At 41.5% G+C, this 14,707-nt stretch overlaps 1 protein-coding gene across 2 annotated transcripts in view; it reads left to right on the forward strand.

Annotated features, from left to right (window-relative positions):
- The window catches only part of itga6a (integrin, alpha 6a), a 95,624-nt gene that overhangs the window by 31,082 nt on the left and 49,835 nt on the right, over positions 1-14,707 (forward strand). For both annotated transcript variants that reach the window (XM_062069897.1, XM_062069899.1), the window contains exons 2-5: positions 5,638-5,762; positions 5,853-5,932; positions 9,930-10,191; positions 10,253-10,384. In XM_062069897.1, coding sequence (XP_061925881.1) covers positions 5,638-5,762; positions 5,853-5,932; positions 9,930-10,191; positions 10,253-10,384 — 599 coding nt within the window. The remainder of the gene's footprint in view (positions 1-5,637; positions 5,763-5,852; positions 5,933-9,929; positions 10,192-10,252; positions 10,385-14,707) is intronic.

A 14,707-nucleotide genomic window follows, 5' to 3' on the forward strand; every position in this document is an offset into this window, starting at 1 on the left:
GTTAATGTCTGGTGAGGCACTGCATCATCACAGTCAGATTTACAAACATATGAACCCTAAATAGTATCTTATTCACCATGTGATTGGCAGCAGTTAACGGGTTATGTTTAAAAGCTCATACCAGCATTCTTTACACAACTGTAGCACACAAAAAAGCACATTTAATAAAAAAAAACATTATTATGGTCTTACCTTTCTTGCTGGACATCCACACAGCCAGCCTTTGCGTGTGTACCACGCCGTTTGAAAAGAACGGGTCTTCTGTCCCGAAGTCAAAAACAAACCTTTTAGCTCCGGCGTTGGTCTACCTTTAATTATTACCTCCTGCTTCGATTGAAAGTCCAGTTTAGAAAACTTGTTTTATTTTACATATGTATTTACATATGTATCCATGTTTTTAATAAAAGTCCAGGCGAGAGGAAATAAACAATCGCTGCACTAATTGACTTGCAAACTTTTTTTTTTTTTTCTTCTGCGGCCGGGGAATGATCTCTGGGATCACTACCGCCCTCTACCACCAGGAGGCCGGATTACTGCGAGCCTCAGACAGTACGTTTTTTGCAGCAGTTTTATGAATGCTCAGCACAAGAAATACATTACACACATACAGTTGTTGACAAAATACACTGTACATTATATACCTCAGCTAACTAAACTATGCCATAGTTTAGTTAGCTGATATAATTCATATAGCAATACAGTCTCACTGCACAGCAGCTCAGCAGTTAGCCGAGTCATTGCGCACAATCCATGTTGAGGCACAAATCAGTGACGTGCCTCAACTGGCTGCTGATCACCGCACCGTCTCTTTTCAGTATTTGAACGGCAAATGTGAAAATAAAAATAAAAATAATCTAAAACTGGTGAAGTTAAATGGAAAATAACTTTAGTATAATCACTGGATACATATAACAATTGAATAATTTTTTTTTTCTTTTTACATTTTTTTTCTTTCCATGATGGCAGGTGAGGCCCCGCCTCCCCTGCCTCTAGTGACTGCACGCCACTGGTACACTTTTGACCACGACTATATATATATCAGTGACGTGCAGTCAGGGGAGGCAGGTGAGGCGGGGCCTCACGTGCCATAATGAAAGAAAAAAAATGTAAAAGGAAAAAAAAAAAAATTAATTGTTATATGTATCCAGTGATTATACTATAAAGTTATTTTCCATTTAACTTTACCAGTTTTAGATTATTTTTATTCAAAATCGCAGAATTTTCACATTTGCCGTTCAAATACTGAGAAGAGACTTGCGGTGAGTCACCAGCCAGTTGAGCCTCACCATGGATTGCGCAATGACTCGGCTAACTGCTGGCCTGCTGTGCAGTGAGACCGTAATGCTATATGAATTATATTATACATTTCCATAGTTTAGTTAGCTGAGGTATATAATGTACAGTGTATTTTGTCAACAACTGTATGTGTGTAACGTATTTCTTGTGCTGAGCAATCATAAAACTGCTGCGAAGACGCACTGGGTGAGGCTCGCAGTAATCCCGCCTCATGGTGGTAGAGGGCACTAGTGATCCCAGGGCTCATTCTTGCCACTACTCGGCTGCAGAATAAGTGACAACAAGCAGCAACAGTTAGCAGCGATCGTTTATCCTCTCGCATGGACTTTTAACATGGAGGATTACATATCTAAAATAAAACCGTTTTCTAAACTGGACTTTCAATCAAAGCAGGAGGTAATAATTAAAGGAAGATCTCCATCGAGACAGAGAGACTTTTAAAACTGAAGAAAGCGGTGCATGGACTTCATTTATAAGTAAAGGTAAGACCATAATAAAGTTTTTTTTTATTAAATGTGCTTTTTTGTGTGCTACAGTTTGTATGTGTAAAGTTAAAGTTAAGTTAAAGTACCAATGATTGTCACACACACACTAGGTGTGGTGAAATTTGTCCTCTGCATTTGACCCATCCCCTTGATCACCCCCTGGGAGATGAGGGGAGCAGTGGGCAGCAGCGGCGCCGCGCCCGGGAATAATTTTTGGTGATTTAACCCCCAATTCCAACCTTTGATGCTGAGTGCCAAGCAGGGAAGAATGCTGGTATGAGCTTTTAAACATAACCCGTTAACTGCTGCCAATCAAATGGTGAATAAGATACTCTTTAGGGTTCATATGTTTGTAAATCTGACTGTGATGAAGTCAGTGCCTCACCAGCCATGAACCTCACCGCACTGATATATATATATATATATATATATATATATATATATATATATATATATATATATATATATATATATATATATATATATATATATATATATATATATATATATATATATATATATGTGTGTGTGTGTGTGTGTGTGTGTGTGTGTGTGTGTGTGTGTGTGTGTGTGTGTGTGTGCGCTAACTGTAGAGTAAAGAAGCACAATGTCAATCAAAGAAAAACAGGATGCTCTTCATATGAAATTGTAAAAAACGGATTCCTAAACCCGTCACTGATAAGATTATAATGGCGAATTTCACCTGATATTGTTGGGCAGTCTTACCGGGTTCGACCCCAGGTTGTAGTTGTGCTAGAGTTGTTATTTTGCACTAAAAACATAAATTCATTATACATAATAATAACATAAAAACATAATTTTATTTAATCCATATTTCCTTATTTTGTTTTAAAACAAAACATGCATTAAATTCATTATCATTTGTTTAAAAATGTATAAAAATTGTTTCACATTAATGAACATTTGTGAAAAAAGTGTACTGGAGCGGGGGCCTCCAAACATAATTCTGCTTGGAGCACCAATGTATTCAAACAATGCTGAAATTGCTGCAGAAAGATAATATTTTTAGTGAGTATGAATTGTTGTCGGTAACTAAGACTGCCATGTGTTTTCTGAGTAGGATGTGGTTAAACACCATCGTCTTTTCGACCACATCCGTGGTCGAAAAGAGTAGTGGACATAGACAGAGAGAGAGAGAGAGAGAGAGAGAGAGAGAGAGAGAGAGAGAGAGAGAGAGAGAGAGAGAGAGAGAGATCAGAAGGCATAAGAAAAAGTATCTGCATTTGATTGTTTACATTTGATTATTAGCCATTCGGGGAGGGTGTTAGTTTAGGGTTGTAGCTGCCTGGAGGTGAACTTTTATTGCGGTTTTGAAGGAGGATAGAGATGCCCTTTCTTTTATACCTGTTGGGAGCACATTCCACATTGATGTGGCATAGAAAGAGTTAAGACCTTTGTTAGTTCGGAATCTGGGTTTAACGTGGTTAGTGGAGCTCCCCCTGGTGTTGTGGTTATGGCGGTCATTTACGTTAAGGAAGTAGTTTGACATGTACTTCGGTATCAGGGAGGTGTAGTGGATTTTATAGACTAGGCTCAGTGCAAGTTGTTTAACTCTGTCCTCCACCTTGAGCCAGCCCACTTTGGAGAAGTGGGTAGGAGTGAGGTGTGATCTGGGGTGGAGGTCTCGAAGTAACCTGACTAGCTTGTTCTGGGATGTTTGGAGTTTAGATTTGAGGGTTTTGGAGGTGCTAGGGTACCAGGAGGTGCATGCGTAATCGAAAAGGGTTGAACGAGAGTTCCCGCCAGAATCCTCATGGTGCTTTTGTTGACCAGAGAGGAGATTCTGTAGAGAAATCTCGTTCGTTGGTTAACCTTTTTGATTACCTTGGTTGCCATTTTATCACAGGAAAGGTTAGCCTCTAGAATGGAACCTAGGTAGGTGACCTCATCTTTCCTGGTGATAACAATGTCACCCACTTTTATAGTGAAGTCATTGACTTTCTTAAGGTTGATGTGGGACCCAAACAGGATGGATTCCGTTTTACCCAAGTGTATGGATAGCTTGTTGTCAGCGAGCCAGGTGCGAGTTCTACAGAGTTCAGCACTGAGGATTTTCTCCACCTGTGACTTGTCCTTGTCGGATACCAGCAGGGCAGAGTCATCCGCAAACAAAAACAATTCACAAAAAAAATGTATGGATGTACATTGTGGACGCCGTCTTTGCTCCACAGTAAGTCTTTGCTGTGGTCCAGCATTCTGTTTTTGTTTACTTTGGAGCCAGTTCAGTTTTAGTTTCGTTCTGCATAGCCTTCCCTAAGCTTCAATGCCTTTTCTTAGGGGCACTCACCTTCTGTTTATTTTTGGTTTAAGCATTAGATACCTTTTTACCTGCACGCTGCCTGTTTCCCACATCTACAAAGCAATTAGCTACTTGCTGCCACCTACTGATATGGAAGAGTATTACACAGTTACTCTGCTGAGATCTAGACAGCACCGACTTTCAACAACAACACATCTTTTGTAGACTATAATTACTGGTTTGCAAAAAATATTTTTAACCCAAATAGTTGAAATTACATAATCTCCCACGGCACACCAGACTGTATCTCATGGCACACTAATGTGCCGCGGCACAGTGGTTGAAAAACACTGGTCTAATACATTTATTCCGCAACCTCAGATCAACATATTATGCTATGCTTGGCTATACTGAATATTATGGAAGTGTTTTTCAAAATAACAGAAACGTGCTGCACTGTTGTCATCGCAGATTGCTAACTTTTGAATTTTTTCTGCCCCTGAAATGTATTTTTAAATGTTCTGATGTTGACTGTTAAATTTTTTTGTCGTGGACCAAAAACATACGAGTTGCGTGCCGCATTTTGCTGGACTAGACAAAAAGGTACGATTTTAATTAGAAAACAATTATAGACACATTTCTGTCCGGAACCCCGCACTGTGGTTTTTGGCGTGACCCCAGAATGCAGAGACCGGAGACGATGCGCAGGAAAAGTGCTCATTGAATTGTCTTAGAAGCAACAAATGCTAAAATGATCCATAGAATAGAATAGAATAGAAAGTACTTTATTGATCCCTGGGGGAAATTCAGCACCACAGTTCGCTCACAATAAATAGACAATAAATACTATACAGCATTATTCACTTGTGAATAATATAAATATATTATACATATATTCTACATTTAAGTGCAGTCAAGAAGGATCCAGAGGACAGGGCTGGCATATGAAGCATCCTGATTGGCAACCAGGTACAGGTGTGCAGGAAGGAGCAGGGAAACAGAAGGACAAACCACGGGAAAACAATGTGACAAAGTCTAAAAGTGTCATGTGGGATCAGGAACGATTTTCTCGTATTTTTCTTGGGACTATCAAAGTTAACGTGGTGACGCATGCGATTAATCACAAAAAATAATCACATCAATTATCTTTAAATGCATTACTTATGTAATCTATTTTGAGCACTGAAAGGTTGTACAGTCTCATAGAGTCTGACTGGTGACACATTTCACTTCAAATAACCGCTAAATGGGACTTTAGATAAAACCGTTACCAAGTTTTGATCAAATAAATATTTTTTTTCTCCCAATAAAATTGCATTTATGTCAAAATATCGGGGGCTTTTTTTAAGTTAATTTGATCATTTGCAAGCAATGAATTACCATGAATTGATTAACGTGGACCCCGACTTAAACAAGTTGAAAAACTTATTGGAGTGTTACCATTTAGTGGTCAATTGTACGGAATATGTACTGTACTGTGCAATCTACTGATAAAAGTCTCAATCAATCAAGCAAGTCATTTACTGTTATTATCGTATTTAATCAAAATTAAAAAATGTGATTAATGACAGAAATAATGTGTCCATATTTCCTCAGGTTATTGATTGGCGCCCCCAGAGCCAGATCTTTGGGCAAACAGACCGCCAACATCACCGGAGGTCTCTATAAATGCGACCTCAGCCATTCCACTGACTGCGAGCGTGTTTTATTTGACAGTGAAGGTGAGAATTTGCCATACGTCCATTTTCCCTTCATGTCATGCGTCTTGGTTCATGCCTTGGTTTGGTTTCTGCATGTGTCAACTTCGAAAGAGGACATCCGAGTGGAGAACAAGGAGAACCAGTGGATGGGGGTGACGGTGCAGAGTCAGGGACCGGGGGGGAAGATTGTGGTAAGTCAGTACTGAAGTATGAAAACACACAAACTATTTTTTTATGTGTGATTTATACATTAAAGATAAAATCAACCCTGTTATAGTGTGGTAACATTTATTTTCATATCTTATTTCAATCTAAACTAAGGGAATATGTTTGGTGTGTCTGAACATGAACAATATGTTGCTATCTACAACTCTTTTTTGGGGGTTTTAAAACTTCCAAAAATAGAATTAAAAAACATTTACAAAATATTTTCAACTTCATTTTATACAGTATTTCAGTATACATTTCTTTTTTATGTAACTTACAATATGAAGTGAATAAAAAGCTGTGGAATGATGCTTAATATTTTATATTTTACTCACTGACACTGCAGATCAGACGCACACAAAACCTCACAAAATGGTAAATGGTAAACGGGTTGTACTTGTATAGTGCTTTTCTACCTTTTTTAAGGAACTCAAAGCACTTTGACACTATTTCCACATTCACCCATTCACACACACACATTCACACACTGATGGTGGGAGCTGCCATGCACAGCGCTAACCAGGCCCATCAGGAGCAAGGGTGAAGTGTCTTGCTCAAGGACACAGCGGACGTGACTAGGATGGTAGAAGGTGGGGATTGAACCAGTAACCCTCAGATTGCTGGCACCGCCACTCTCCCAACTTTGCCACGCCGTCCCCGTTCCAAATGTCTGATTGAAGGCTAAAAACGTTATGACAGACCGCCTTAAAGAACGGAATGGAATTTTTAATTTTTTTACTGAATGGACACCCAGAATGTACATGAAAATAAAGAATGTGGGATTTACAATATTAACTATGAAGGATAAAACACTGAATATTGACAACATATGAACGTCACACACCCCCCCCCCCCTCCATCCACATATTTTACAATCAAGCGAAACGCAACAAAAATGCAACAAATACAGCAAAATATGAAAAGGAAGGGTAAAAAAAACTATCTGATATATGTGATATATCACTAAGCTTTAGAACTTTGTTGCAAAAATCTCCTTCCGCGTCGGTCCTTGACACCCACATTTCAGGCTCTGGAAACACTCTGTGGAAACGCTCCCCACCCACACTGCTTGGTGCCTCGTCTGAGCTGCTGTGACTTACATTACCATAGTAACTAATTAGATGACCATAGTAACTAATTAGATGACCACAGTAACTAGTTAGATGACCATAGTAACTAATTAGAATACCATAGTAACTAATTCGAGTACCATAGTACTAATCTGCGCTTTTGCATGATATACTAGTTTTTAACTATACTAGTCATTATAAAACATCACTGCACATCATAATGGCAGCTACACTTTACATCTTAAACATCTAAAATAATGATTTGGGAATGTCCGGCGAGCCAGATTGAAAAGCTTAACGGGCCTTATTTGCCCAGGTCTGGTATACACGCACGTTATTATACAGACATTACATATACATGTATAATCTCATGGCTCTAATCTACCTAAATCAGATAAATATCTTTAATTTGATACCAAACTTCAGTATTATGAAAGTTAGAGTTACTTTAGATTATATGCTGTCATTCCATATTGTTTTACAATGGACTTAAAAGCTGCACAACTCTGGATCTTTCTTATTTACCTCATCGCAGTGATATTTAAAAAACATTTAATTATTGATCTATAAAGACAAACTGTATTAAATGTATAAACTACATGAGGGCAGTACGTGACGTTTCAGGGGGCTGTCGGGTGGTCCTGCAAGATTGCCACGAAGAAGTATGAGGTACACATTTGAAAGGGATAAGGTAAAAAGAAGCCTTTTCCCGAGTGACTCAAAGTTCTTTACATTGAGAAACCCACTTTATGCATTGAAGCTACATTCTCACCAGTGTTGGTGGCACTGGGAGCAAAGGTGGGTAAAGCGTCTTGCCCAAGCCGGAGTCAAACCAGGAATCCTCAAGTTGCTGGTCGGCCACCATACCATCTGAGCCACGCCTCTACCACAAGAGACGACACAAGAGTGATGGAAGAGGAAGGAGTAGCAGTGGCAGAGAAAACATTTCAACTTCCAGCTTGTTGACTTTGTGGAATGTTTTGAGGATGACTACAAATATAGGCTGGACTTACATTTCAAAGACTTTATGACTGAGGAAATGCGGCAGGAAATTGCAGAAGATAAAAGATTGCACGGCGTGCAAAAGGATGGAAAGTCAGAATGCCAAACAACTTGTAGGTATGTAGTGTACATGCACCTGGGGTCGGTACAGGTGCTTGGAATTTAGTCATTTTAGGGGCAAGGAAGGCCAAATGTCAGGGCAGGAATTAAAACAATGATTTAAGTCCATCCATCTTCTACATATCCTAGGTGGGATCTCGGGGGCAGCAGCCTAAGCAGAAAACCCCAGACTTCCCTCTCCCCAGCCACTTCATCCAGCTCCTCCCAGGTGATCCCAAGGCATTCCCAGGCCAGCTGGGAGACATAGTCTGGGTCTTCCCCATGGTCTCATACTGGGCGGATGGGAGGGAGGCATCCAGGTGGCATCCTGACCAGATGCCCGAACCTACTCATCTGGCTCCTCTCCATGTGGAAGAGCAGCGGCTTTACTTTGAGTTCCTCCCGGATGACAGAGCTTCTCACCCTATCTCTAAGGGAGAGCCCCGCCACCCAGTGGAGGAAACTCATTTGGGCCGCTTGTACCCGTGATCTTGTCCTTTCGGTCATAACCCAAAGCTCATGACCATAGGTGAGGATAGAAAGGTAGATTGACCAATAAATTGAGAGCTTTGCCTTCCGGCTCAGCTCCTTCTTCACCACGACGGATCAATACTGATCCATCGTACCGATCCGTTTGTCGATCTCACGATCCCTCACTCTTGAACAAGACTCCTAGTTACTTGAACTCCTCCACTTGGGGCAAGATGTCCTCCCCAACCCGGAGATGGCACTCCACCCTTTTCCGGGCGAGAACCATGCACTCGGACTTGTAGGTGCTGATTCCCATCCCAGTCGCTTCACACTCGGCTGTAAACCGATCCAGTGAGAGCTGAAGATCCTGGCCAGATGAAGCCATCAGGACCACACCATCTGCAAATAGTCCTGCAATAATAATAATAATAATAATAGATTTTATTTGTAAAAAGCACTTTACATTGAGCAAACAACCTCAAAGTGCTACAGTGTATTAAAAAAATAAAACATTTATTTTTTTAAAAGAAGGGTTTTTAAGCCTTTTTTAAAAGCATCCACAGTCTGTGGTGCCCTCAGATGGTCAGGGAGAGCGTTCCACAGATTGGGAGTGGCGGAGCAGAAAGCCTGGTCTTCCATTGTTCATAGCTTTGTTCTCGGAGGTTAGTCTGTGTGGAGGATTTGTGGGTGAGCAGTTCTTTGAGGTGGAGGGGGGCATTTCCATGGAGGCACTGGTGGGTTAGTAGTGAAGTGAAGTGAATTATATTTATATAGCGCTTTTTCTCTAGTGACTCAAAGCGCTTTACATAGTGAAACCCAATATCTAAGTTACATTTAAACCAGTGTGGGTGGCACTGGGAGCAGGTGGGCAAAGTGTCTTGCCCAAGGACACAACGGCAGTGACTAGGATGGCGGAAGGGGGGATCAAACCTGGAACCCTCAAGTTGCTGGCACGGCCACTCTACCAACCGAGCTATACCGAGACTTTGTATTCAATCCTGAGTGGAACAGGAAGCCAGTGAAGGGATTTGAGATCTGGTGTGACGTGGTGGTATTTCCGCACTCTCATCAGGATCCTAGCAGCACGATTCTGTACGTACTGCAGCATCTGGATTTTTCTGCAGCGCCCATAAAAGTTGTAAGCACAATCGGCACCAAAGGGCAGCCCTGGCAGTGTCCAGTCCTCGCTGGAAAGTGATTCTAAGTCCACAGTCATAATTCATGTAGCTTAAAGGTTAAGGATGATTTTACATTTTCTCTTGATGATGATTCAACTTGCTTTTTGGGTAAGGCAGGTGTACCTAATGTTGTGACCTGCGACTGTGTTCCGTCACTCCAGACGTGCGCTCATCGCTACCAGAGGCGCATGTTTGTCAACACGCCGCAGGAGGCCCGTGACATCACAGGTCGCTGCTACGTGCTGAGTCAGGACCTGTCCATCAACCAGTCCTCCGACGAGGACGGCGGCAACTGGAACTTCTGCGAGGGGCGGGCCAGAGGTCACGAGATGTTCGGGTCGTGCCAGCAGGGTCTGGCTGCCACCTTCACCAAGGACTACCATTACTTGGTGTTTGGAGCTCCTGGAGCGTACAACTGGAAAGGTCTGGAACAGAAGTCTCATTCCGTCAAATAAATGATTACCGCTGACTTTGCTGTATTCAGGCATAGTTCGTGTGGAGCAAAAAAACGACACGCTGTTGGAGATGGGAGTGTACGATGACGGCCCTTATGAAGTTGGCGACGAGGACGTCTTGAACCCTGAACTTGTACCCGTGCCTGCTAACAGCTACTTGGGTGAGTTGGAGGACACTGAAGTCATCTACAGCAGTGTTTTTCAACCTTTTTTGAGCCAAGGCACACTTTTTTGCGTTGAAAATTTGCGGAGGCACACCACCAGCAGGAATCATTAAAAAACAAAACTCAGTTGACAGTAAAAAGTTGTTGTCGCAATTGTTGGATATGAATTCAAACCATAACCAAGCATGCGTCAATATAGCTCTTGTCTTAAAGTAGGTGTATTGTCACCACCTGTCACATCACACCGTGACTTATTTGGAGTTTTTTGCTGTTTTCCTGTGTGTAGTGTTTTAGTTCATGTCTTGCGCTCCAATTTTGGTGTCTTTTTCTCTTTTTTTGGTATTTTCCTGTAGCAGTTTCATGTCTTCCTTTGAGCGATATTTCCCGCATCTACTTTGTTTTTATCCTTCTTTGTGGGGACATTGCCGATTGTCATATCATGTTCGGATGTACATTGTGGACGCCATCTTTGCTCCACAGTTAGTCCTTGCTGTCGTCCAGCATTCTGTTTTTTGTTTACTTTGTAGCCAGTTCAGTTTTAGTTTCGTTCTGCATAGCCTTCCCTAAGCTTCAATGCATTTTCTTAGGGGCACTCACCTTTTGTTTATATTTGGTTTGAGCATTAGATACATTTTTTACCTGCACACTGCCTCCCGCTGTTTCCGACATATACAAAGCAATTAGCTACCTGCTGCCACCTACTGATATGGAAGAGTATTACACGGTTACTCTGCCGATCTCTAGACAGCACCGACACTCAACAACAACAACACATCATTTGCAGACTATAATTACTTGTTTGCAGAAAATATTTTTTACCCCAAATAGGTGAAATTAGATAATCTCCCACGGCACACCAGACTGTATCTCACGGCACACTAGTGTGCCGCGTCACAGTGGTTGAAAAACACTGATCTACAGTACCGTATTTTCCGGACTATAAGGCGCACTTAAAATCGACTGTTATAACCTGGTGCGCCTAATGTACGGAATAACATTGGTTGTGCTTACCGACCACAAAGCTATTTTATTTGATGGTAAGTGAGACCAGTAGATGGCAGTCACACATACGAGATACGTGTAGACTGCAATATTACTCAAGTAAACAACACTAAAATGTTAAAGGCCTACTGAAACCCACTACTACCGACCACGCAGTCTGATAGTTTATATATCAATGATTAAATCTTAACATTGCAACACATGCCAATACGGCCGGGTTAACTTATAAAGTGCAATTTTAAATTTCCCGGGGAACTTCCGGTTCAAAACGCCTTTGGAGGATGACGCATGCGTGTGACGTTGCGAGGTCCACGGAAGTGTTTGGACACTTTTGGACACAATACACAGAGCTATGTTTTCTTCCACAAAATTCCACAGTATTCTGGACATCTGTGTTGGTGAATCTTTTGCAATTTGTTTAATGAACAATGGAGGCTGCAAAGAAGAAAGCTGTAGGTGAGATCGGTGTATGCGGCTGGCTGTAGCAACACAACCAGGAGGACGTTGTTGGATAGCAGACGCGCTAGCGGCGAACTCACCTTGACTTCCTACGCCTCCGGGCCGCCGACCGCATCGTCGATCGCTGGGACGCAGGTGAGCACGGGTGTTGATGAGCTGAGGAGGGCTGGCTGGCGTAGGTGGAGCGCTAATGTTTTTATCATAGCTCTGACGAGGTCCCGTTGTTAAGTTAGTGTCGTTAGCAACAGCATTGCTAGGCTCCGACAGGCGTCGAATACACATTAACCGTGTATTTACATGTCCAGTGTTTGGTTCGGTGTCTCCTGATAGTAGTATTGTTGATCTTCTGTCTATCCTTCCAGTCAGGGATTTCTTTTTTTTGTTTCTATCTGCATTTGAGACAGATGCTATCACGTTAGCTCATGCTAAAGAGCTTCGTCGATGTGTTGTCGTGGAGATAAAAGTCACTGTTAATGTCCATTTCGCCTTCTCGACTCTCATTTTCAAGACGATATAGTATCCGAGGTGGTTTAAAATACAAATCCGTGATCCACAATAGAAAAAGGAAAGAGTGTGGATTCCAATGAGCCAGCTTGTACCTAAGTTACGGTCAGAGCGAAAAAAGTTATCTCTTGAACTGCATTCTAGTCCGTCACTCTAACGTTCCTCATCCACAAATCTTTCATCTTCGCTCAAATTAATGGGGTAATCGTCACTTTCTCGCTCCTAATATCTCTCGCTCCATTGTAAACAACGGGGAATTGTGAGCAGCACTACCGCTTGTGACGTCACGCTACTTCCGGTAGGGGCAAGGTTTTATTTTATCAGATACCAAAAGTTGCGAACTTTATCGTCGATTTTCTCTACTAAATCCTTTCAGCAAAAATATGGCAATATCGCGAAATGATCAAGTATGACACATAGAATGGATCTGCTATTCCCGTTTAAATAAAAAAAATGAATTTCAGTAGGCCTTTAAATGTTCCATTGAAAATATAGAACATTACACACGGCGCTCAAAAATCTATCAAAATGTTTTAGTAGGACTTTGGTAAGCTATGAAGCCGCACCGCTTGATGGATTGTACTGTGCTTCAACATAGGAGAATTATTATGGTGTGTGTATAAGGTAAGACATATTATCTGGTGTTTTGTTTCGCAATATTATGCAACTTTTCTTACCTTCTGGTGCCTGCTGATCCGTATTTGGGATCTGCATAAATCCTGAAAAATTGCGCGCGTCCGCCTTTGTAGTCCGTGCCGACAACTTAGTCGATAAGCTTCTTCTTTCTCTCTATCTTATTGTTATGTGACATTCATCCTCCACTGTTGCCATTTCTATTATAAAGTAGTGTAAAGTTCTTACTTACATCTGTCAGTAAACGCACCATGAAAGCACTAAAACATACCGGTGTAGTGAGTTTACATTATATACCCAAGGAACTTTAGTTATTAGAGAGTTCTGGGCGGGACACATTTCGGGTGTTGTTGTTGCACTAGTGAGCCCCGGATGAGGAGATGCTGCTCCGTTATTGATTGAAGTAAAGTGTGAATGTCATTAAAACAGTTAGCTCCATCTTTTGACACTTCTTGCACGCTACACCGCTGCAACAAAGATGACGGGGAGAAGACGATGTCCAAGTGGAGGCACGTGAATAAGAGCGCCCACAAAACGGTGCATCCTGAAGAGACTGTCAGAAAGTGACTTGAAGATGATGTGTAAAACATCATCTATGCAACATTTTGAGCAAAGAGCCACCATTACATGTTATGTAGACCACAAGGAAGTCTTTTACATTTAGAAAATAATCATAAAATGACTCCTTTAATGCGCCTTATGCACCTTTTGTATGAAAATAGACTTGAATAGACCCGCTCATCGGCAGTGCGCCTTCACAACATATGTGAAGGCCTAGTGGTTAGAGTGTCCGCCCTGAGATCGGTAGGTTGGAGTTCAAATCCCAGCCGAGTCATACCAAAGACTATAAAAATGGGACCCATTACCTCCCTGCTTGGCACTCAGCATCAAGGGTTGGAGTTGGGGGTTAAATCACCAAAATGATTCCCGGGCGCGGCGCCGCTGCTGCCCACTGCTCCCCAAGGGGATGGGTCAAATGCAGAGGACAAATTTCACCACATCTAGTGTGTGTGTGACAATCATTGGTACTTTAATTTAATCTTAATCTTTTTAAGGCAAAACAAGCACAGATGGCACTAATAGGATAACAGATGTTTTACTCACAGCATTTACTAGCAATAATTCATGTTTAATGGTATTAAACACAAGAGCTGTAATTTCACACCTTAAAGGGGAACTGCGATTTTCTTTGGTAAAAACTGCAAAGATATTTAAATGTTTCCACAGTTTAAACAAACTACTTCTATTGTCATTTCTTGCTTATTGGGTTTGGACACATTCACTTCTGGCTGGTTGTCCAGACACCGTGCTTCAAGGGTCTTAGCGTGGGCAAGACAGGAGGTCTTCAACAGACCAACTAAGGCAAGGGTCTCCAAAGTGCGGCCTGGGGGCCATTTGCAGCCCATAGCTACATTTTTTCACAACCCAAGGCACATTCTAAACATACAAAACAATAATAATAATAACATAAAAGAGGTGTAATGTAATGAGAAAACGTTGCAATGTTGACGCTAATAACACAAAGCTGCCATGCAGGCTGTTTGTATTAAAGCTGTCATTGATCAAAAAAATAATAATGAATCAAAATCAATGTTGTTATACTGGCCAAGTACTGCACTGATCCATTGATCTATACCAGGGGTCAGCAACCCAAAATGTTGAAAGAGCCATATTGGACCAAAAATACAAAAACAAATCTGTCTGGAGCCGCAAAACATTAAA

The sequence above is a fragment of the Entelurus aequoreus genome, linkage group LG14 (assembly GCF_033978785.1).
Source record: "Entelurus aequoreus isolate RoL-2023_Sb linkage group LG14, RoL_Eaeq_v1.1, whole genome shotgun sequence".
Lineage (NCBI taxonomy): Eukaryota > Metazoa > Chordata > Actinopteri > Syngnathiformes > Syngnathidae > Entelurus > Entelurus aequoreus.